Below are 25,553 nucleotides of genomic sequence, written 5' to 3'. Positions count from 1 at the left end.
TGAAAAATGCTCTTCAGATAGTTAGGATTTACTTGGGATGGGCTGCAGGTATCTCTAACCTGTAACTGTGTCTCTTCTGCAGCACTGGTTGCTGTAGTAGATCCTTAAGATCGTGTGATAAGGAGCGGCCACCTCAATACGTGTCTTTTCTCTAAATTACGACCGATTTCAGCCTTGTTAATAGTTCACATTTCAGGTGGTCTTTGTATTCAAGAAATTTGAGAGCGATTAATTAGCAGTACGTATTTGTGTTGTGCAGTCATTGCATGGAAAACCAGGCTGGTATAATCAGCTAAAGCTAAAAATCAGCCAGAAATACAGTTGCAATCCGTTTGTTTCGCCTTTGATTTGCACATACCATCTTTAGTTGACGGTTGATTAAAAAGGGTGTCATTCAGAAGGGCCCTCCAGCTAGAGCAGAACCCCATTTTGGGGGTGATTTACCAAGTGTGGTGATAAGTGCTATTCAGTGTTTCTTGTCTGCTTCCAGGTGGGTTTTCAAGCAACTGTATGACAAAGGGCTGGTATACCGAGGTGTGAAGGTCATGCCTTTTTCAACTGCCTGCAACACCCCACTGTCAAACTTTGAGTCCCATCAGAATTACAAGGTAAGTCAGTATATATGTACATTATATGTTGCAGATTCCTCTATTGTCTTTAGTTTGGATTTGGAAAGCTGTAGTATTTCTTGCTTAGTGGTAAATAAGCATATTATTACACTTCAAATTGATAGTAAAAGTTTAGATAAATAGGTTTTTATTGTATTTTGCTTTATTTCTTTGGCTCACTTGATCTTGGCAGTCTTCCCTGTTCTTCTTGGTTACTACTTACAGGTATATAGAGTACGTTCTTGGTTTTATTCTGCTAAATGACTCTTACTGCCTCTCTGGGCATTCCAGATGAGTATAGCACTGTGTTGGGTTTGTAAGGTAAACGCTTGGAGAGCTTGTGGCTGTCCCTGGCTGCGCAGATCTGAGAAGAGGAAGGTCCTTGGCAGAAGTGAAACTAAGAGGGGATTAATAAGAATTGTCAAAGGCTGTGTTTGGTTGTGAAGCAGTAGGATGATAGTTCTTCTTCTAAGAACCTTTAATTTAGATTGAGAAATTCCAGGAAATGTTTTACTTAATATAATGCATGGTATACTATGTTTTATAAGATGTTCCCTTAAAAATGAATGACTAGATACAGTAGGTGCAGTTTCTCATTTGCAGCAATTCATGTTTGCATATGTGAAGGCAGAATTTGTGTCCCAGTTTCCCAATATTTATTTCATGTTTGTGGACAGAGGTTTTGTATCCTCTCTAATCCCCGCCCAGGCCTTGGTATCCTTATATTGTAAATCTTTCACTTACGTTGTTGCAGTAGAAAGCTCACACAAATTGTACATCTGATCCTTTTTACATCTTGCCTATAAAAAGTCTTCTTAAAACAGATGTTTAAATAGCCTTGTGGTACAGTCCAGTCCACAGATACTGGAACTTTCAATGTTGCTGAAGGGTCTTTGACCATACTGAAGAGTAAAGGTTGTATGATTTAGGGAAGCGAGACCTGCAAAGGGATCTCAGTATTTGTGACTGACAACTGACATAATTACTTTGCTCATGCTTGTTAACTAACATTTCATATAGGCTCAGATTAATGAGCTTTCTTTAGAACAAAGACTGTTTTGGGTTGTGTTTTTTTGGGTGTGTGTATGTGTGCCCCTTTTCCATAGAGCAAAGCTCTTTTCTCAAGCCTTAATGAAATATTTAGATGCTACTTCTTAATCTAGAACTAGTAGAGTTTGTGTGGAGTCTGCTGCTCTGCCACTTCATGCAAGAATTATCTTTTCTTTGTCTGCTAGAGGTGGTATTCTGAAGACTGAAATGTTGAGGGTCTGCAAACTGACAAGGTTTATTCTTGGCATGAGCAGTCATCTCTGTGTGAGGCAGCTGTTTGCTTTCTCACTGTGGAAAGCAGGCTTTGGCTTCTGTTTATCAGTCCTATGAGAATGGGGACACAAATCATGAGAAACGGGACACAAGAAGCATGTTTAGAAGCAGAGTTAGGTGTCTAATGCAGACTTGAGTAAACCATGTCAGCAGATTGTATTACATTTAACTAAAGAAGCGTTGTCTTTAGATGAAAGCAGGCATAATTTTGTGAACAGAGAAAACATTATACAATGCCATTAGTTGGCAGCCTGGATGCTATTATTTTATGACTTGCCAGTTGTTTTTATCTACCTGGTCAACTTAGTGCTTCAGAAAACAAAGTGAATAGCCTGCAGTGTTGTTTAACAATTGGTAGAGACAGAACTGTAGGGAAAACTCGATCTTTGCTTGGTATTGAGCGTGGTTTGAGAGTTATGTAATATTTATGTTTTACTGTTGGCTGCACCAGATGTTCACAGAAAATTCCCTCTGGAGAAGCCCTTAGCTCAGATATAAATAGCTGCCTCTGTCCCGTGACACTGTTAACTGTTCCATAACGTTGGATGGAGACCAGAGCGCCTTGCACTAAAGATGATGAGGTGATAGGACCTATTAATAGGACCTATTAATGTATTTAGGGTCTGTGCCCATGGCACCCATTTTTGTTTGGCATTTAAAATGAATAGTGAAAATTTCACGTTTTCAAGATTAGACTTGCTTTTTCAATCTGCTTTTTGTAATATGTGAAATGTAAAGTGACTGAATAGGATTGTACTTGTCTGAAAGAAGAACTTGTTTCCAGAGGATTCTTTTGACTCATTTGACTGTGGCTGACAAAGGTCTCCTGAAATTTTTTTTTACTCTTCAGTATTGATGTACTCTTGTTTTTAAGTAGCCCAACCCTCCCCCCCACCCCCTTATTGACAACAGCTTCTTATAAGACATTGCATCTTCTTAAATGATGGCTATTCTTTCTGCTGCCTGATTGTAGAGGAAATGGTGGGGAAAGGCTTTGTGTAGCAGTATCTGAGAAACTGCTGTTTTCTGGACAGTTGAGAGTTGATTATAAACTTCTAAAATGGGATTATAAGAGGTACCTGAGGGAACTGACACTCTGCTATCTTTGATGTGTTGGCAACTAATTCCCAAAATCTCACTGCTAATATGAACTTTGAACCCCATGGTCTCGTTAGACTGACAGTTTGCACTGCTATAATGGAGGAAAGTTGTGACTGGTGTTCCCTCCAAACTTCATTATGCTACCACTTTCACCTTCTCCCATAACAATGATGAACCAGGCAAGTTGCAAGACAAGTTTTGGTGGATGGCAGCAGTAGCTGCTACTCTTTATATTTTGTGTTTTCTCACTTAATATATGCAGTAACCCCTTTCCTTCCTTTGGCTTGTTTTTAAGGACGTTCAAGATCCTTCAGTAACTGTGAGCTTCCCACTGGAGGAAGATGCAAGTGTTTCACTTGTTGCTTGGACCACTACTCCTTGGACCTTGCCTAGCAATCTGGCCCTTTGTGTCAATCCAGAATTGCAATATGTAAAATTAAGAGGCAAGTGTTAACTGAAGGGGACATATAATGGACGCTTCTTTCTTTAGTGCCTGTGAATACGAACTTATTAAGCAGTTTATTATACAAAATATGTTACATTTATAGCACTATTCTGGGGTTGGATCGGTGTAATTTTGAAGCATGAGACTTACTTCCGATGTGGCTGATGATTTCTGGCTGCTGTTGAGGACTGTTCCCTGAAAAATATCAATAGATAAAATAACAAGAACAAATGTTTTATCTGTTGTCTTAGTCACACTATTTGACAGACAGGGAAGTGTGGCTGGGTGTCCCCAGCTGTTCTTCCCTCCTGTCTTGGGGCTCAGACTCAGAACAAGTTACAGCTGTGTGACAGCTGCCTTGCAGTAGCTGAAGGTGTCTGTGCTCTTAACCCGTAACAGACCCAAGCTGTCAGCTGCTAGTCTAAACCTGACTGGAGTATGTGTTTCAGCTCAAATGTAAGGCAAGGTATGTGCTGTGGTTTCCAGTGCCATAGTACATTTGACCAAGTGCCTTGGCTTACTGATGCGTCAGCTGGTTGTGCCTGGCTAAAGAAGTTGCACTATATGGTAATCTCTTTCATGTGAGCACCCAACGTTGCAGGAGTTTTATGCAACAGACCATGTAGGGTGCCTAAGCCATGTAGGCTGTTGCTTTTCTCATTACTACTTCAAGTAGTTTTCCAGGGTTTGTAGTTCCATTTTTTTTTTTCAGTTCACAATGTAATGATGTGTTGTCTTTTTAACTTAGGAAAGGGATTTATTTTATCCTTGAAATGCAGTCATCTTATATCTTCATCTCCACCCCCTCCTTTTTTTTTTTTTTAAATTCAAAGAAATTAGTAAGCAGGAATTTAGATGAAACTACTTCTTGCATTGCTGTTGTCAGTTTCCCCCAAACTGCTCACCTTTTCTGACTTTTCAGTGTATGTTTTAAAAAAAAAACAAAAACAGGAAAAAAAAGAAAATCAAGTTAATGATGGTATTTGATCTGGAGTAAAAAAAATGCCAAAGGTATAACTTCTAGTTCCAACATAACCATGTGAATCTAATGTGTGTGTAAGGTGATGTTAAACATGAGAAGTTGCAGAGGCTTTCACAATGGACTCCATGTGTCTTGAGTTTTCTTTGTTTTGACAGAGAACTAAATATGTTTTGGCTTTAAAGGTTTTAACATAAATTTGGTCAACTCAAAAAGAGTTTTTGAGTACTTTCAGAAATAACACCTACACCTGCCTGAGATGCAGAGTCATTGGGTTTGAATGTTTTTGGCCTGTAGTCTGCTGGTGGGATAGTGACCCTGACTAGGTTGGTAGGGTAGCAGTCAGAATAAAATTTGTCACTAAAGTGATCAGGGTTGTTTGGGGGTAGCAAATGGGTTTCCTTCATGCCGTTTCACTTTATTTCCTTTTAAAGGAAATCCAAATATAAAATTGATTGCAGTAGTATATCTCAGAAAGGCAGCATAAAATGCAGTCATTACCCCTAATGTCAACTTAATAATGTCAATTTTGTGTAGCAATTGTCCATTTTCCAATTGTTTCCCTCTGTTTCAGTTACACATACTGAGACTTTTCAATTGCTTCTCTTTGGCACAGTGATAATACACAAGGTAGGATATTTCTGCCTCTCAAACAGAAAACCACACTGAAAATTGGTGGCTTCATGCTGTCATTCCTGTTTAAATTTAAAACTTTTGACGAGTGTTTATTAAGTGGCTGTATGGGGAAGAAGTAGCTGGAAACTAGTGGTCGATCAGCAGGATGATTCTGGGCAGTTTTATAGCTGATATGATACCATCTTGCATAAATTGAAAGGTTTCATAATGGTGCAAATGAGGGTATTAAATTGAGATTTATGTAACTTTTTGTTTTATTTCATTTTCTAGATAATGCCACAGGAAAGATTTACATTTTGATGGAATCTAGGCTGATAGCACTGTACAAATCTGACAGTGAATATGAGATACTTGACAGGCAAGTACATAAATCATTACACACTTGTTAACTGCTAGTATTTTTATAGGTGAGAAGTTAACTGTTTCAAAAAGTTGGGTTTATCTAAAGATGGGTTTCCCTACATGTGTGTATCCTGCAAAAATCTATTGAAGAGATTGAAATTTACTAGCACATACTGGTCTTGTACAGGAAGCTACAAATAGAATAAAAGTTTATTTGAATCACTGTATTTTGGTGTGGAAAAAAGTTTCCTTAGTCCTTCCTTTCTGTGTGTCGTCTTAGAAAGACATTACTTTAAAAGTCTCAAAAACCCTGGAGATTGTCCAAATGCTGAACACTTTCTAAACATCATGTAAATATTTAAAAGGAAACAGTTAAAAGCCAAACCATTGTCTTTAGCAATCAAACATGGCTTCTGCAGGATGTTCTACCTAAGTTCTGTAGTTAGTAGAAGTTAACGCTTTCTGAAGACTGCTTATTTATCTTGGTTCAGTGGAAAAATATGAATTAAATAAGTTAGACTGGATAAGGGATGCAGGTATTAAAATCTGTAGTTGTCTTAGACAAAATATGTAGCTTGGATTCTCTCAAATCTTTTGCATAAAACATCAACCTGTTAAAGAGGTAAAATATAGCAAATATTTATTTGCTCACTTCATTCAGTTCTGTGCAGGGGGTAAAACCCCAAGCAAACAACCCCAAAACACAAAAATAAATCCCTACACAACATAACCCCCCCTCCCCATCCCTCGTTCAATAAATCAGACTAGAAATTTTTGTGAGAATAACAACCCTTCTTCACTAGCATCAATTATTTTATGGGTTTTTTTTACCAAGCAGCTAAAAGCTCCACATGTAAAAAACATTTTAAAAAAGGAGGATCTATCTTGTTTCAGCTAAACAATTACATATAGTCATTGAATTAGGGGAATGTAGAGCTGGAATGTTTGTTTAAGATGTTGTCTACTCTGATGCCTCTTACTGTGACACTTGAGTAATTCTTATCTTGTATTTCTGCATTGATTTTTTTTTTTTCCCCTCTGTCCACTCCCCAAGTGAACTATCTTCATCTGTCACTCTGTAGCAATTTAAGCTGGTACTTAATTTATAAATATGATTTTCAGTGCTTTCATCCTTCAGGGTTGACAGAACTTATGATCTCCAGATTTTTTTTCCCTTCCTTTAGAGTCATAGTGTCAGTGTTATGATAGTCTCTGCCAGGATACCACTGGAAACTTCCTTTCAGTCTGATACTGAATTAATGATAACTTTTTTTCTTGAGGTGGTTGTGCATCCATGTAAACATACAGTCGCCCAGTTAAAATATTTGTGTGTATAAGAATGATATACCAAAGTGTCAAAAGTCCTACTAACATTAAGACTTAAATCTATCTGCTTGCTTGTGATCTGGGCTAGTTAGTCTGTCCGAACAGGGGTAATTTGGCTTGGTGTGACTTAGGTTTGACAAATTTGTATTGTAAGTTTTAAAAACCTGTTGAATCAGGTTGTTATGGTGGTCTGACCAGTTTTAGGTCTATCAGTACTGCATTTCTCTCTTGAAGTATAGCTGCTGTGTTCCTTTCCAGTCTTCTAAAACCTCTTCATTGTGTCTAAAAACTGTTGTCATTGCTTGTGGCCCTGCTAGTTGTGTTTCTAATTCTCTCCCTTGTCCTTTCCCTAGTCTTTCATCTAGTTGCTTCTTTCTTTATTTTACCTCTCTGTGCCTTAGAAGGCTGCTAGCAATTTTTATTCTCCTTGCAGAGTGGTATATTTTTCTTCTTTCTATATTAGTGCTACCATCTTAAGCTGATTTTTTTGTCATGCTCCAATTTTTATGTTACATAATAAATTTGTTCGCTCAAATGTGAAATGTGAGACAAGAAGTAGCTGGCAGTTGAATGGATTTTTTTTTTAAAGATTTAACTCTATGAGTATATAAGTTCACGGAAATGAACTTTCCCATTTCTACTCTTAACTTTTTTTCTTTCTTTAGTTCACTTAAATTCTCAGGCAGTTAGGTCCTTGGGGGAGAAATTAATGGTACTTGCTGTATACCAGGTGGCAGGCTGAGGTCAAGGAATGATCTTACTGAAAATTTTCTTTATCTGAAGTCATCTGACTTCCTGAGCCTTCCCACCCTCCCTCAGACCTGATCTCTCCCTTTTCCGCCCAGATGCAGATGGTAGGTTTTTGTGTGAGAGCAAATGGGAATACTTCTTAGTTTCACTGATGAGATGGCTACTGTCTTTATCAGAATGCTTTCAGCTGCTTTGCACAGGTGGCTTGGGCTTGGCATATTACCCCACTTCAGGCCATCAGGTGGCTTGTTTTATTTAGCAATGGTAGATAGGAAAAGATTGAGCTTTTTCCTCCCTTCTGTTAAATTTCAGTCTGTTTGCATATTAAACACTTCATTTCTTCATGCTGTCTTCCACTGTTGTCTCTTTTTGGATTCTAGAGAATCCAAAAAAGTTTTCTGATCCCTTGACTGAAGGATTACTATAGCGATTTTAAAAGGTTCTGTTATTACCATAACTTAGGTCACAAGACGGCAGCACTGTATACAAGTATTTCAGATCTCAAAAGAGCAAATCAGGAATGTGATCCACATCCCTTACCTTTCACTGTCGTGTGATAATAAGAATGTAACTACTCCCTTTTTTTAATAAAAAAAGCCAATTCTAGTGCTTAGTGTTCTGTGTCTGAGCATTCCCACATCTGTGTGGCTGAGCACTGGGATGCTTTTCCCTCATCTGATCCCCATTAAGCACCTCAAACATTCCTAAGGCTGTTTGTAATGTAAAATATAAACTACCCGCAAAGCTGTGGCTTAAAATAGAAATCTCCCCTTTTCTTAGTGGATGTTATGTATGCGGAGCTGAGGAGTCATGCTCTTTAACTTGGCATTAAATACTGCTTCAGTTCCTTTCTGGGCAATGAAACAGCTTTGAAGAGTTCCCCACTTTGAAGTAGTCAAGTGTTTTATTGTTTGACCGTTATTTTGGGAGATGTGGATCAAGAAAAGTATAGGGAAAGACCACAGCTGTGACACACTCGGAGAACGATCCCATCTAAAGATTAGACTTTTTCCTGAAATGGATGATTTAAGCACTTTCAGGACAGTTCAGCACAGTCTGTCAACTGTTGTTAGAAGTCTGAAGAGAGCCAGATCTGCCGGCTCGCGCTCTGTCCTACACGTCTTGTCTGGCTGAGTTGGTTCCTCAGTCAGTCCTGTCTGTGGATCTTTCTCTGAGATCCCATGGAGAGTCTGGATGCCTAGTTCTAGAATAAGGAATGAGTCAACCATACTTTAAACACTACAATACCCTGTATCACAGTCTTCTGTGCATATAACTTCCAGGTGTTTTGGAGCAGTGCTTATTTAGTTCTGTTGAAGATGCTGAGCTATAGGGCTTTACTGTTATGAATATTAAAATGAAATCATTTTATCCAGATACTTCTTAACAATCTTTTTCTGGTAAAGCTGGATATTAATGCTTACTTCCTACGTTAATTTACAATGATTGCCTGATGGAAAGACCATCAGGTACAAATGTCCCCCTTGACTGTTAGCAGAGATGCATTAAGACATGTTATGGTTTTTGTGCCAGTCCAAATTGCCAAAGAGGTGTAGAAATGGGAAGCAGACTGTTGAGAAAATACTTTTCTTCACTTTATGAAGTCAAATTCTGTTAGGGATGGGGAAAAAGAAAATAAGGAAAGATAGCATTCCTACCAGCTGACTAAGCAATTTTTAAGATGTTAATTTGTGTTCATGTAAATCCTTCTTCTCAGGTTTCCTGGCATTACTCTTAAAGGCAAGAAATATAAACCACTCTTTGAATATTTTATTCAGGTAAGACAAACAAGTTTGGTGTTTAATACAGGGTATACATAAAAAAATAACAAGCATTCTCGGTATTCCTTGTTTATATTATAAAAATCTAGTGTCCTAAAAACAAACTCCACGTTGTATTAAAGTACTTCAGAATCCTGGTAAAAGGTTGTATAACAAAGTTGACTTTTTTCTGGTTTTTCCCCATTGTTTTACTTGCAGCATATGAATTCAGTGATAATTAGTAGTTTGATTTCAGATTGCAGAGAAACTTCTGATACACGTTAATAGAGAGGCAGTATTCTCTTAGCTTTTCATCTGGTGTGCTTCGGTTGTCTGCCTGTTACACCCCACAGATTTTGTGTTCACAGGGGAATGGCTTTGTGGATAACAGTCACAGACATGTAGTGTTTTTCATTTAAGGGTTAAAAGGCTTTACTAAAATAACTACTACTGATACATCTGTTTTTTTATGGATGTTTTCCTGTGTAGCATTTAAGCACTGCATAAGTCTAATGTAGTTAATAGCACCACAGATGATAACATACTATGTAGCAATAAGAGAAGTGGTAGAGAATATAATTATATATTTAAATAATTTTAAGATAATGTATTTAAATGTATTTTTAAAGAATTCTGAATAAAAATTGATTAAATATATTTCAAAGAGTTCAAGTGGATTACAGTGCTGCTGGAGAAGCAGCTGTTAACTCATGAAGGAATTTGGTCATTTGTGACTACTATCTGTTCTGAAGCATGTGCTGAAGTCAGCAAAGGTGAGAAAACCTCTGTAGGAAGCACGACCTCTAGAGAAAGGTCAAACACGTAGCTGAACCTGAAAAACGGAACTGCAGGTATAGAGGTTTGGAATGGATAAATTTGAGTCCTGCTATATGTTTAAGGAGCAGATGGGTGTCTACTGTGGTGTTTTTTTTTTTTTGTTCTTCTTCAGAATGGATGTCTTACCTCAAAAGAGTCCACTTTAGAACAAGCAAAATGTAATACTTTGTACCATATTTGGTTCAGCTGTGACTGCAGTAATTTTTTTTTTACTACTTTTATATTAAGGAATAGAAAATAGCACATTATTTTTCATTATCTGCATATTGAACACACTGAAAATTGTCAGGTTTTTTTTCTTGGCAATTTTTTTTGGTTCCTACTAGAATTCTACTAGAGAGATTTTCTCTTGCCGCACTTTTTCTGTACCTTCTCAGCTGTAGTCCTCTAAGTGAATCAGTCTACTCTGTGGGAAAGTGCAGAGTGGAAATAAGTGTATGGGAAATAGGCATAAGGGTACAAAAATCCAAAGTGAAGTGAAAAGCTAATTTCACTGAGTGGTATTTTTTCCCATTGTTTTGCCTTCTCAAGAAAGCAATTGTTTTGCTGCTAAAATTATTTTACCTCCTTGGCAGGTTGCCAGAGAAACTAAAATTTTTAAGGGACACAGCATTGTATTTTCCAATAAAAACAGTGTGGAGGATTATTGGGTATTTTTTAATTATAGTTACATATTTTTGCTTGATACCACCTTCTCATTCTCTGGAGGAAGTAAAGGAAATACATGACTGCAAAAGCAAACTCTTTTAAAATTAGAAGTACAGTGGACATACAAAAATGCAAGGAGGCTTATGTATATAGAATCCCTGTAGCTTTTGTGGTTGTATCCTCACTTGTAGGAGTGTATTGATTTTTAGTCTGTTAAGCACAGAACTGTATGAAAATCTGTGGTGAAGAGCAATTAACTATGAGGATTTCTAGAGATGTGTTAGATTTAATCACATTTGACACTGTTTAAATGAAATATACAGCCTGGGCATCTTAGTTGTGGGAAATGACTAAATAGTGTTAGGATTGTCACATTTTAATGTGTCATTTTTTTATGCAGTTCTTTACTCAGGTGGCCAGTGGCTTTTCCATGTTCTTAAGAATTCTGTTTTGCTATATATATATATATATATACATATTATGTATGAAAAAGCATTTTTGTGTTACAGTGCAGAGATAAAGGTGCCTTTGCTGTGGTGGTAGACAGTTACGTGAGGGAGGAAGAAGGCACAGGTGTTGTACATCAGGCTCCCTATTTTGGTGCTGTGAGTATGAACTACAATTTGTAACAATTTTGTTCTAACACGTGTTGCTTGGCTTTTCAGCTACTGGGGACTGTCTGTGGAGGTGACTGTTTAGTTTCCTATTTGTTTTCTTACATTTGTAATTAGCAGCGTAACATTGTATTCTAATGCGTTCCTGCACTCACTGGTGCCCATTGTGTGCTAGAGTGGAGATTGTAGGTGTCCCTTGATTTGGTTATTGTTGTGGTCAAGTAAAGTTGCCACTGTATCTTCTGAGTGTTACTGATCTTAATTCTTCTCAGAGTCTTAAGTTTACATCTTCAAGAAGAAATGATCGGTTGCACTGACAGTCAAAATCAGGTTTGCTAAATGAAGATTTCGGATTGTAACAGCAGTTCTGCTCAGCTCACTGCCCCTCTTCAACGTTTCAATTTCATTACTCATTGGGATTTTAGAGAAAAAAAAAAAAAAAACGCTTTGACTGCTTCTGTACTGTGACTTTATCCCATGGTGTGAAAGGATTTTGTTGCACTCCATTCTTCTGTCTTTATTGTCCTTTCCCTCAGCCTATTCTTCGGAAGGTTAAAAGAGATAATTTTTCATGGATTTAATCATTTCAGTTTTTAGACAGATGAATTAAATGCACTAGTTTAGACTCATTGTCTTTTTTTGTATAGTGTCCTGTCTTCAGCCATTATCCAAAAATGCCCTCAAAAAACTTGAAATAGAGCTGCCAGTGCCTAGCAATTAGCAATCCCTGGACCACAAGCCCTATCATAATTTCCAGAAACTGTTGGCATTAGTAATAGGCCTCTTTGTATTCATGTGAAATATCCCATCCTTTTCTGTCTTTTATCTTTTCCCCTGTATTTTTCTGAATAGTGCATCCGTTGTGGTGGTGGTTCCCTTGTCAAGATGAACATTGATATGAAAAGACGTCCCAGCTTAACACAGCTGCAAATAAAGAAATTTAGAGTGGGCTGTATGTTATTAGTTAATAAAGAAATTCCTTGTAACTGGTAATGTCTCAAGGAGTCTAAATCCTGTCAATCTGTGAGCACCTCAGACACTCCCCTGTGGTTACATCTTACAAGGACATGACTGAGAGGTGAAAGAGCAGTCAGGTTTTGAGTCAGGAGCTTCTGCTGTAGGAAATGGAGTAAAGGAAGGGAATAGGCTGCTAATGGGGAAGTTTCTTCCAGAGCTCCTCTTTGGCTGCTGCGTTGTTTTGTTGTCTGTTTGCACAGTACAGTTTAATTGTTGGAAACGGTTTGTTGGAAAGCCTGGCTGGCCAGTTAGAGCAAGGGTGATCCTTGCTCTTTTTATTTGATTTTGTTATAAGCCCAAAGACATTTATGTAGATACAGAGCAAAAAGGATCCTTTGTCTCTCTCTCTTTCCTGGCAAGTCAGCAATTATCTTTAAACCCGTTTTTTTAAGAACATGAGGGTACTGGTTAAATGCATTGCAAAGAAAAAAATGCATAAAATATTTGTGAGGAAAAAGTACACTAACATCACAAACAAAACTGTGCTCATTAGGGAAGGAGGAGCTTGACTTCATAATGCATAGACCTGTGTCAGCTGGCTGTGCTGCCTTTAGAAGATTGCATAGTATGTGTCGCACTTAATGCTGTTACCTTTTTTTTTTTGGCGTGCTTGTAGTTCAGTTTTGAACAGCCCACTGATAGTTTTTGCTTACAAAGTCTCACAAAGGGTTCTGGTTTAGGTTCAGGAATTCATCATTGTACAGCAGGCTCTGTATAGAACACTGAGTGTTAGATGTGTTGGCATTAGATGTTTGCCTTCAGACAAGCTTAGATGAAAGAAGGGAGATAACTCAGGACTGTCTTCCTAATTAGTTGGGTCTCTGCTACTTCATTTACTGTTGTATTGAAGGTGGAAAGGAAATGGATAAATGGAGCAGGAGGCAAGAGTCAGTAGAAGAAACAGAGCACAGTCCTTCACAGGAAGCATTGTATCTTGTCTGTATCCCTTCCCCTCAATACCCTTTGATAAACAGGGTTAGAAAGTAAGGTTTTTTTTATCATCCTACTTACTGATACATATTTGATATTGTTGATAGCTTAGAAATGTATCCCTCTCCAACAGAATTTAAAGTAAGAATTGACCTTGATTTAGTTCCAGGATATGTGGTTTTACTGTCCTCTGTGATACCTTTGCCAAATACAAGCTGCCCCACAATATCAGAGCACTCTTCTATTTCAGTTCAAAAGACATCAAAACTAAAGCCCACAGAACGAGGCAGACCTGTATTAAAAACTGCATAAACTCACAGTACCTCCAGATTAACATGACACTAAAAAGTCATCTGCTGGGGCATTTCATCATACGTAGATGTATCTACAGTCAATTTAAAAAGCTTTAGTGACATACTAATTTGCAGAGAAGCTCTATACTTTGCCTGCCTGCATAGACTGTCACAGACATTTCGTAAGTCTGTTAGTGTTGCACTTTACTTTTGCATTTTACTGAAAAGGTGCTGGATTTTTGTTAAGAGGTGCTTAAGTTGAACCTTTTGACTTTTGTGTTTTTGTTTTGTTTTTGGGTTTGGTTGGGTTTTTTTTTTTCCAATTTGAGATAGAAAAGCTTTGAGTTCTCATCAGTGAGCTGTTTAATAGCTTCTGCTTTATTAGTTTTCTGCATTACAACTTTTATTTGTAATCTCTTGAGAGACTTAATTGTGGCAGAGGTACAAAAGTGAATGCTATGACTTATATCCTGGAAAGAATTGGAATTTGTCTTAGCTTTCCAGTGGAGCTTAGCGTTTGTGCATTTCTGTATGTGCCTGAATATCTTCTTGGGTTGTGGTTACTGGAGCAAATCTTCATTAAATCAAATGGCAGGTCAGCCTGGAAAGATTTCACATTCAAGTTTGAGTTCTTCAAAAGACAGGAACTAACTGTAGAAAACCAAAATAGCAAAGCCCTTTATACGTTATTGGCTGCATCAGCGATACAAATCGAACTGAACCACCTCTTGACCTAGGTCCTGCGAAGTGGAAGGTTTGTTATTACGTTTTAGCTAGGTTGTGAGCGTGCCAAGCTTTGTAGTTCTTGCTGGCTGCTTCTTCAAAGCCTTTTACAATTCACTGCCAAATCAGGGTTGACGTTAGTTCTGTCATCTGGCCTACATTTTAAACACTGCGGTCTGCTTGCGGTATCTCAGCAATAATAGCTGATGAAAGGTCAACCGAGAATGGGCTTATCTCAGTTAATCTATTGACTGAAGTTTGTGGTGGCTGTCCGCAGCTGCTGGAGAGTGGAGAGAGACTGTTGTCTGGAGTAAATGAGAGCTATAGCTGAAGTGGTTTTTCATTTCTTCATGTAATGCCTTGGTACGTAACGTAGCCAACTTAGCTACTGCTGTGAATGGGTTTCATTATTCTAAAGTGCACTATGGATCAACGGGCAAAACCTGCCACATCTGGCTTGAGGGAGCTGGTGACTATGTGAACTAATGGGTAGGGCTGGAAGTATAGGATGAGGACAACAGAAAGGATCTGGAGACGCTGCTTTGTCACTCCAGAGTTGGCATGCCTGTGCTGATTATATTTAGGAAAGGAGAATTCAGCTACCTATGGAGCACTTGCTTATTTAATGCCTATTTTACATGCTTGCTTCTGCAGGGGGTCTCCTTGATCAAGGTGGACAATTGGCTTTAGAGTGCAACTCCTATGAAGTAGCAGCTGCATTTTACAGAATGCAGAGGAGCTCTAAACGTGGAGGGGGGTCAAAGTTCGACTGTGGCCTGTTGCGGCAGGCAGGGTCACCGCAGGATCTGTTTCACACACAACTGAAGTTTTTGTCCCTGAAGTCGGCATTTTCCCCTCCTTTGTCAGCAGTGGTACAGGAACCTCTGACTCAAAAACGAACCTGACTCGATGCAGGCTTAGATGGGGCCGTTTTCCTCATGCTTTGAGGAAAATGAAGTGACCTTGTGAATGCACCAAGAGTGCTGATCTGCAGCTGGTCCCCATCTCCCATCGTCTCCCATCCCCTCCCACCCCCAATAATGTTCCCTTGCCTTAGGGCAAGAAAGTGGGTAATCTGGAATGGTAATTGGTTAAAATACAGACTGCCTTTGACTTCAGACTTGAAATTAAAATCTGAACTTTTCTATTCCCCTAATAATTTTGTTTTTATCTTTTTTAACATACTATCATTGTGTAGTTATGTTCAGGAAGGTCTGAAGTGACCTTTTTCTTAGTAGTTTTTTTATTTTTCTTACTGCTACAGGAAATTAAAAATTTAAATGGAGACTGGCCAGGAAAATAACCTGTGATGTTGTCCATGTGTAGTTCTTGGTCAGTAGCATTGCCTACAGGCCAACAAAGATTGAGAAATACAGATTTAAAGACTTTGGATCATTAAGACATTCAGAAAATGGGATTTCTTATGTGGAGTTCCAGAATCAGATTGATTAAAACAACCTGCTTTCTGAAAAATGCCATGCAGGCTTGTGTGCTAGACAGGCACAAGTCTGATGGGCACAAGAGCATGACATAGTTGGTTCCTTCACTGTGCAGTAGTAGCCTGAAGCTGTTGACTACGTGTATGTATGCGTATATATGTATTTGTATGTACGTGCACAGAAGCACATTGACATATCCCCTTTACTAGGTGAGAGAAAACACATATTCTGAAGAAATCATCATTTCTCTGATGAATATAACTACAATCCTGTAAAATACCTGTTTTCCTATACATATTTGGGATTAATGAATGCCAACTATTTTGCTATTCTTGTCCAGTCATCACGTTTTCTATTTAATACTTATTTTCTTCTTCCAGGGTTGGATACTTTATCCAGTATTCAGTATTTCTATAACTTGGTGCTTGTCTCTTTTATAGGATGATTACAGAGTCTGCATGGATTTTAATATCATTCAGAAAGATTCTGTGCCCATTTGTCCTGTTGATGCGTCAGGCTGCTTCACAGCAGAAGTGACTGACTTTGCTGGACAGTATGTGAAGGTTAGTGGTCTTGGAGAAAGTAAATTACTACTTTATTCAACATAGATTTTATACATGGTAGAAATGTTCTCTTCCCTTAAGTGGCTTTGTGTTTGATGTGTCTTTGGTATCTGGAAAAACCAAAATGTGTTTTAATTTTTGCAACAATGTTGCAATTGTTTATTACAGTAGCTGAAAAATAGAGAATTTGAAATGTAAGTAATCCTGTGTATCTCATAGTGAAAGAGGAGTATCCCCTGTTTGCATCTACTGCAGAAAGTGTCTCACTTTTTCCGTGTTTCTCGAGGCAATGCTATGCGTGCAGTCTCTAGGCAAGTGTGCAGAGGCTTCCCTTACCTCTGGATGACTTCTGAATTCACAGGTGTTTTTGTTAAGATTACACCAGCCGGTTAGTGTAACATGACTTGTTAGAGGAGAACTATCCAGTCATTTTCCCCACTTGTGTGGTGTTGCAGTGTGAATTTACTTGCCAGTAGATGCAAGAGAATCCATGTAAAAGGAACCCGCAGGAACTCCAGATTGCTACAGTCACAAATCCATAGAAAGGAGTGACTCTTCAATTCTCTGCGCTAAGAAACCAAATTGGGTTTGCTGTTTCTTGCTGCTTCAGTTTGATAGCAAAGCATGTTCCTGTAAACACAATTTACTTGAGAGAGACTTAAAAATCTTGTTATATTTGAACTCGAACAGCTATCATAGCTTCCTGCTATATATTAAAGCAAATAAGAGAACGCTGGAGGCTACTTTTAGCTTCTTGCTGATAGGAATCTGAACTTAAGGCTGTTGGAAGAGATTCTTACGATGCTGAATTCTTAGCTGATTAATACTGTTTTATCATAAATCTTAGTATTTTTTTTCCTTTTGAATGTGATGTTACACTTGTTTGTACAGTAAGATGCCTTTGCTTATTAATATGCAATTTTCACTTCCAGCCTAGAATGTAAGTCCTGTTTGGTTAGTAAGGTATTACAAGAGATGCTTCAACTTCTCTAACTGTAGTCACGTTAGAGAAATGTGTTGTAGTGAAGTCTAAATATTAGGTGAGAAGCACTATGTGATTTCCTGCCACAAAATCAGAAAACTCAATGAAAGATTTAAGATATTAAATAATGTGTTCTGGCTTGTATATGTGCTACAGAAAAATTGAATTTTGTGCACAGTTGTGTGTGTGGGGAAACAAGAGTGAAGGGCAAAAAAAGGACTGATGCTATATACTAGGATTTGGAGAGCAAATAACTTTACAATTTTAGTGTTTTAAGGTGCCTCTGCAGTAAATGCATAAATTGTTTAGAAGCTTTTTGGATTTGTGTGTGTAAATACTGGATTATTTGTAGGGGTTTTCTTAACTTGGGTATTGGAGACAAATCCTGTAGTAGCTTACTGAAATAGTGAAATTTGTATTCCAAGGAAAATATTTTGTTCTGTCTTTTTAGGATGCAGATAAGAACATCATTAAATTACTGAAAGAGAAAGGCAGACTGGTTCACAGCAGTAGTTTTAAGCACAGCTATCCTTTCTGCTGGAGGTAAGGAGAGAAGTGCATATGGCTTTAAGGTTGAGGGCTCTAACTGAGTAGTTCTTCAGATTTGTCTCATTTTCTCCATTCCTTTGACCTACTTAATTTTTTAATCAAGACTGAAAGTAGCAGGAATCAAGATTGTTGAATTAGGATGGCTCCAATTTTGGTGAAGTAATCAAGTAAACTGAATTTCTTTGCCATAAATCTGATGAATTCGTCTAGTACTGAAAGTTTTTTCTATTATGATTTTATGGGTGTGTTTTTGTAGTTTGAATTTCTCATTCTTCAGTGTTGCATGTAGTACTGCTATAACTACCTTTTGAAGGTGGCTGTAAGTAGTCTTAAAAAAGCTTATTTTCTATGCAGCGCAGTACGGAGTGGTAGGGGAGGGTATTTTGGTACCCTTTGTATCCAAATAAGTGTATCACAGAATATCTTTAAATGTTTGTGTTCAAACTTTCCATGTTTTGGGTAAAATGGCTATATTATAGCTGTTATTGTAGGTACTTCTTTTTAATCTTGTAAAATTTCTTCTTCCAAGTCTGGTAGAGCTCAGTTGCTTATAATGTGGAAATGTCTGTATTGTCGATTAAAATCAAAATTAGCATTTATCCATTGCAGTGGGTAGTAAGTGTAATATATTAATCTGTTTTTTTCTGCTCTGTCATTCCTGAACAACAGTTATGTCTATGATGAGAAATAGCGGTTGACATATTGATAATATCTGTGGGAACTACTTAGAAGTGTTTGGCTTTGCCAACTAGAAATTCAAGATTAGCTGTGGAATGTCGGGTGGTTCAGTACAGTGGCCTGTCATGTGTCTTCGTTGTCAGACTGGGAATTCTGCAGAGGCTGAAGGAAGACTCCATGTGCAAGTCTCCGTGGGCCTTCAATATAGTAAACTAACGTACAAAGTTTTAGGTATGAGAAATACAGGCTAGGAAAATTCAACCTAGAAATAAGGCATGTTTTTATTAGTGTCGTCTTTGGTCTTAAATGTATAAAATCGCTATTGCAAAACTGGGGGGGGGGGGGAACCTACTGAACATTGTCAAATTTAAAAAAAGACACCAGTGATCTTTTAGTAGGAATATTGTATTAAACTGTTTTATTAAAGACACATCTAAAAATATCTAATTTCATATCTGAAATAACTTGAACATTTTAAGTCTTATCTGATGCATACAGCACCTGTACTAAAATAAATGGGATAAAAGCTTTTTTCTCTGTCTAGCTTTAATGCTACTAGGCGAAGTGTTTTAGCAGTGTGCGTTTGTCTTTGATCTATAGCAAGAATAACCTTTAGTTGCTCTTGAATAGCATGATTGGTTTGTTTCTAACAGTTACCTGGAGGAAGAAGGAGAATTACTCTTCAAGTTTTATATCCTTCGTTATTTGGGGCAGTTTTTGAAAAATGGCAGCCCAAAACCAAAGCGACGCTTGTGTTTTTCTTCTGTAGCAGTTCAGATGTAGTCGTGGCCTTCGGAGACAAACCACTAATGCAGAAATGCTGATTCTGTACAGCATGCTTAATCCTGCCACGCTGTTGACATTTTTCTTGATTGATGATAAGTTGCAAGCAGTGCCTAGCAGCAAATTATCTGGTGGGAAGAACGGAACAATGGATTCCACTTGGAAAGCTCATTTCACTGCCATCACAAATCAAGCCATAATTGGAATATGCTAAAAGTAGAAGAGTAGTTCTTAACTTCAAACACAGTTACAAGTTATTTTGATTAATGTAAGAAAACTTTGAAATCAGACTCTTCTACTTAATGTGCTGTTGTTCATGCTTTTCCCAGAAACCAGGCAATTGTTGAATCTTCAGGATGTTGAGATATTTTCTGTCTTTTCACATATCAAATTAGGGTCCTTCTCCACACTTTCTTACTGTTTTGATAAATAGTAATCTTCTGTCAACTAAACTTTAAAATCTGAGGAAAACAGTAACAACTTGGTAAGTATATGGTAGGTAGTTTCCTGTTAAAATTCCCCTTCACTGGAATTGAGGAAGGTGGAGATCATTGATCAAAACTGCTTTATGTATATGTGAGATCTTGAGAGTCAGTACAGTCTGAGTAGCAGTTTAACAACAGAAAAAGCAAAAGTAGGTAGGGTGCCAGCTGAAATGGCCATCAAGGCTACTGCATGCCATGCTATTGGGAACGGGAAGCTCTGTCATTGACAGAACGCTTTGTCTTTTTCAAGCCAGTAAAAGCAAGTCAAGAAGCGTCTTTAGTAGCATGTAGTGAGTTATCTATCATTTGTTTCCTAAATTACAAGAAAATGGAATGGGAATAAGATCACAATAACTTGTTTTAAACAGCTGTGCAGTCCAAAACAGGTATGAGAAAGTTATTGGGAGTGTGTAGTGTCCACAGAGAATGATATTTCCAATCTTTATCTTTTCAAGTATAAAGATTGTATTTCAGAGAATGCTAATTCTGTGGCACAACAAAGGAACAGGCATTTGCTCAGGTGCTGTGATTCCTCTGATGCAATTCTAAAGGACGTATTTGTAAGGGGAACAAAACATTGTGCAGTTGAGGCAGAGAGGAATGTTTAGGCAGGAATTTTGTAAGCATCAGTCTCTGATTTAAGGATCTGGATGATTTTTCCCTTGTATTGATAGAAAACACGACCCAGCAATAGGCATTTCTCATTGATTCTACAGCAAAGAATTGAATCTGGTGACTGGTGAGAAGGTTGAGGAAACGAGGGGCAGAAATGTTTAAGGTGTCACCAATGGGGCAGATTTTCAGGTTATTCTTTTCTTGTCTCCTGCTGAGGCACTGCTTGGCAGTACAGCTAGAAGAAAGAAAATGTTCAGGGGAATTGTGCCACCTCCCCTTTCGTACTGCCTTCACGTAGGTGGGAACAGTGCTCTGTGGGTGATTTGGAATGGTCCTTGAGTATTACAGACAGTGTTATGTTGAAAGTCTGGGGAATGGTTACACCTTCATCTGCTTGTCTCCTTTTTTGTAGATCCTTTGTGTCTGAAGCTGCTTTTGCCCTAAAGCTTGTCTTTAGTCAGCCCCATCGGTCACCTGCTTCTTCCTGATAGAAGTTAGGTACCACTTTATTGTCCCAGCATTCTTTTTCCAGAATTAAGACTATGTGGGAAACTGGTTATTATCATGTTTTATTTTTCTTGTTTCGAGTAACTCAAGATCTTATATGTGATGGCAGTGCATCACTCTTCAGTGCATCTGAAGCAAGATGCTCAGTGAAACTAGAATACTTCTGGAGAGTACTTAGTTGCTTGCAGAATGCTTTTTCTACTGTGATCTTGCTGCTGTGTGAGGAGTTAACTGAACTGTTCCTTTTTCTAGGCGTTGGGACTTAAATTTGAGAAGCAGAACATCCTAGCTTAGCATGTTTGCATTTAATAGCTAGAACACTACTACATTATTACTACTTCGACTTCTTACATTTCCTGTAAGGTTATAGGTTCTTTAACTATTAAAATATAAGGTTGAACCATTTAGGTTATTGTTAAAAGGAAATACCTTTCAAAGTACAGTAGTAAGAGAAGTTATGTGTGTTTTATTATTGGGCTTTATGCAACGTGAATGCAGTTTTTAAGGTTTGAACAACCTTTGCTGTGGGTTTTCTTTTCTTCTGCTGGTCAGGCAGGTGTATGTTTAGGAAGTACTTCCACAGTAGCAATTTTAATTTACATCATCTGCAGTAGTTTGTGCATTTCAAATGAGTCCTTGCTATAGGTATAAGTAAAATGAATTAAGCTTTTCAGATGGGTTGCTTACAGTAATAACTGCATGTAGGAGATAGCACTAGTTTCTCAGGGTCTTTGCTTTTGAATTATGGCTGAGCAAGTGAATTTCCAAGTTTTGAGGCAAAATGACTTAGACAAAAGTAGTTTTTTAGCAAACATTTTGTGAGATCAATTGATACTAAGGGAGAATGAGTTTCTTGTCCCAGTGCTGTTGAAGCTTCTCTGTACCCATGGATTCCAAACCGCAGAGCTCAGTCTCCTTTTCCAGTTTGGAGTAGTGGGATGGATGTGAAAGATTAGAAATGCCTGAATGCTCCTATAATGACTTTTACCCACTGATTGATCACTGGATCCTTTAGAAGGATCTATGCTACTTGAACAGTCTGTCAGGACCTTAAGCAGCTGTATTATGGAACTGACAAGTAAGAGGCCGGGTTGAGACACAATGCAGTCAGATACTTGGAGATGCTAATTTTACTAAGCACTTGAGGGAATTCATCAGTCTGTACACTGTGCTCTGTAGTGTTACCATTTCTAAGTAATGCCAAGTTCTGAAACTCCTTCCATCTCATACAGGTTTTGTTTCATTGAATATTGAAGTAAGGAACATATTAAGATGTCTTTATAACTTATTTTTATAAGCTTGGATCTCTTTCTTTCTTTCCTTCTCTTCCTGGAATTGGGACATTCTCCTAGTTAACCCTGGGTACTGCTACTTCATCTTTGATTATTATTATTCTTTTAAATGCAAACAGCAAAACCATAACGTAATGTTTTCAGGATGATATACACATAAAAAAGATACAGAATGAGCTCACGTGGAAGACTTAAATATGACTCACTTTAATAGTTCCTGAAGTTCATATCACTGTACTATGTAGGCACATAAATTTCAAATTCAGGTATTGTTTGAATGTTCTCATGATTTCTGTTGCTATACAATTTCCTTTAACTGCTGCATTTGAATGCTTATAAATTTTTTTTTTTAGGATTTGATTTTAAAATAGTAGCTCACGTAAGTGTAGCAGTTTGTGTAGTTTAAAAAAACAACTAAACAACCAAACCCCAGCCTTTGTAACTGTGATAATGTTTCAGGAACAATGAATTCAGTCTGTGGAAGAGGGACTGTCATGTACAAAAATAGAATTTAAAGACTGCTTTATAAATTATACAGTACTGAAGATGCTTTTGTTTATTTTGCTCCCTTCCCCATCACCTTCCCTCTACAGGTCAGATACCCCATTGATATACAAAGCTGTGCCAAGCTGGTTTGTAAGAGTGGAGCACATGGTGGAGAAGCTACTGGAGAATAATGCCCAATGCTACTGGTAATGTCTCCTGCATATGCTTTTTTTTTTCCTTTGCCTGGAATTGGGTGTGTAGAAGGTGTGTGTGGCCGCATGCGCCTGCTGGAACTCTACAAAGCTGTTTCACTGTTGGTGTCCTAACTTAACTTCGTATTTCCACCCTGGTTTTCTGAGCCAATATTGCTGGAAGGGAACTGGTAACCAGTTTTAAAAATTGCTTTATCTCAGGTTTCACAAATGTGCCTCAAACTGGTAGAGCAATGGAATAGTTCTTCCTGACATCAATAGATAAAACCTGCTTTGTTGCCTATCAAACCTGGTGCTTGAACATGTTTGCACACTGCTCTTTTCTTGTCTTGAGAAAGGGATTCTTTGCTTGTGTAAAATCCAGTGAGAAATATATTTTTGGGTGTAAGTAAGGTTAAATACCTACTAATAATTTGCAGTGAAAAGCATTACAGGATCATTAAAAGTATCCTCAGGTCATGTTTTACAACCCTAAGCAGTTCAACATGAGAGAAACTGCAAAGGAAAATCAACCTGCAGAAGCATGGAAGTGCACAGTTAAGCCTTCCAAAAGGGTCCCCTGGAGAGAGGAATTTAGGCAGCTAAACTCTGGGTATATATTGTTGCAAATTAAATTAATTTTTAGATGATAGGTTTTTTTTTTAATCTGGTTATTACAGATATGGTTGGTTACTTTGTCATAGGTGCATTTGAAGCCAACCGCTCCACCCGCCCCCCCCCCCAAAACCACCTAACCCAGCTGCCCTTGCTTGTGTATTAGTTGGAATTAAACAGTTTCAGAGGTTTAAATCAAAAAAATTAAATAAAAAAAATAAACAAAAAAATTAAATCTTTATATGTATATAGGGAATGTAAAAAATATTTGTATAAAATTTATGTAGAAAACAACAAACAAGTTCTAGATAATTTAACTATACCATTAAATTAGGAGTAAGAGGGAACCATTGGTGATGGTAGCCGTTTTGGGGGTCAGTCATGGGTCTGTGGTGTGTTAGTAACAAAAGGACCCTACCTTATCCACTTCCATAACCTTTATTTTTATTTCCCCTCCTCTCATAAACAGTTTGTGCCTGGGAAACTGAGACCAGGTGGGCAAAATGTGGAGGTTACAGCCTTGTTCAGTTGTACTGTGTGACGTTTCACTTGTTCTGTCTCGCTGTATGAGGATTGTAGGAGAACTGGGGTCGCCTCTCTGCTCAGCAACTGAGAGGATATTAAAGAAGGTGACTCAACTTTCAGTGAGCGCTTACAGCTTATGTTGCGTTTTTTCATGGACGGTAATTAGCAATTAAATTCTCCATGAGCAGCTTTTGCATAACTGCTTATGTGGTACAAGCACTGTAAATATTGAAATATGTGGGAAAAGTTAGTGATCCATGATACAGACTGTCCGAAAATGCTGCAGCGTTGGCTTGCTAATAAGCACATGCCCAGTCTGGATATGTAAGAATATTTTATAGATTAGTAAGTGTTGCTTTCTGTTTTCTGTAACAGAACATACTGTGATCCTTCTTTTGGGGAAAAATAAGCTGAAGAGGGGGTGAAAGTGTTTGTACTTAGCTTTAATTAGCTTTCTCAACATGCTTTTACTGTTTTGATGACTGACAGTAGACCTGCATACTTAGTTTTTACATGAACACACAAAAAATGTAGTGATCCTGTTAAGGAAGTGTTTGTATGGTTGAGATGGTTTTGCTTTTCCAGAAACAAAGCTTCAAGAAGAAACTGCTAAGTGACCTCCCCTCATCCAGGAAACGTTAGTAAGGATTAGTAAATAGCTTGAACCTTAAATTGTTTACATATTTGGGTTTTAAGTGGTGCTTTTTCTAAGCCTTGAGTAGGGGATACAAGTGGAACCAAATATGAAAGCTGCCTTTGCAGAGGTTGGATGGGAAGAGCAGGTGATTGTATTGATTGGCAATCTTCAACATCCTTAGAATTAAAGTAACCGTTTGTCCTTTAGGCAATTCTTGAGTCTCAACAGAACTCCCATAATTGATCAAAGAATGGTTTCCTCAGGACTTCTGTCAAAACAGTATGGTCTTAGAGATTTTGAGAATATTTTGGGGGGGGAATACAGCTACAAGTAAAGCTGTATTATCCCTAAATATTTAATAAAATAATATTAATACATACTTCCAGTACATGATTCCATAATAACTAGTTAGAAAACTTGAAGGCTTTTGTTACATAAAGGTATAACAAAATGGCTTTTAAAATTTAGCCTTTTAAAAGAAAGACATTACTTTTAAGGGTTTTTTTTTCCTATGTTCTCCACTGATGTCAATTTTATTTGTGGTATAACTTTGTAAGCTGGTGTTGAGAATGCTAGCTTTCTTCAGTATTCATTTATTTAAATTTTGGGAACTCTATCCTTCCCAAAACCTACTTATTTTGCTTTTGAAGAGACTTGATCTCTGAAAGTGTCACAGGAATAATACCTAGCTTTTTAAAAAAATTATTTTTGGACTCTCTAGAGCTTCAGTATGTCCTGAAAATGAGGAAATTGGGGATAAATGCTTTTCAGACTACATTAACCTTTGCAAAATGAGTTTGACTGCTTTGCTTTTTTATTCCTATAAATGACTGATAGGTGTACTGTCCCTTAAGAATAGCTGCACTCTTTATAG

The 25,553-nt window shown here is 37.7% G+C and overlaps 1 protein-coding gene across 2 annotated transcripts in view; it reads left to right on the top strand.

The window, feature by feature from the left end:
- IARS1 (isoleucyl-tRNA synthetase 1) overlaps window positions 1–25,553 on the top strand; it is a 112,382-nt gene that overhangs the window by 22,018 nt on the left and 64,811 nt on the right. For both annotated transcript variants that reach the window (XM_055807031.1, XM_005229913.4), the window contains exons 7-14: window positions 491–608; window positions 3,328–3,475; window positions 5,363–5,450; window positions 9,228–9,288; window positions 11,265–11,360; window positions 16,212–16,334; window positions 17,768–17,859; window positions 22,819–22,917. In XM_055807031.1, coding sequence (XP_055663006.1) covers window positions 491–608; window positions 3,328–3,475; window positions 5,363–5,450; window positions 9,228–9,288; window positions 11,265–11,360; window positions 16,212–16,334; window positions 17,768–17,859; window positions 22,819–22,917 — 825 coding nt within the window. The remainder of the gene's footprint in view (window positions 1–490; window positions 609–3,327; window positions 3,476–5,362; window positions 5,451–9,227; window positions 9,289–11,264; window positions 11,361–16,211; window positions 16,335–17,767; window positions 17,860–22,818; window positions 22,918–25,553) is intronic.

This window comes from Falco peregrinus, chromosome 5 (genome assembly GCF_023634155.1).
Source record: "Falco peregrinus isolate bFalPer1 chromosome 5, bFalPer1.pri, whole genome shotgun sequence".
NCBI classification, from domain to species: Eukaryota; Metazoa; Chordata; class Aves; order Falconiformes; family Falconidae; genus Falco; species Falco peregrinus.
This window is presented reverse-complemented; position numbering and strand designations above follow the sequence as displayed.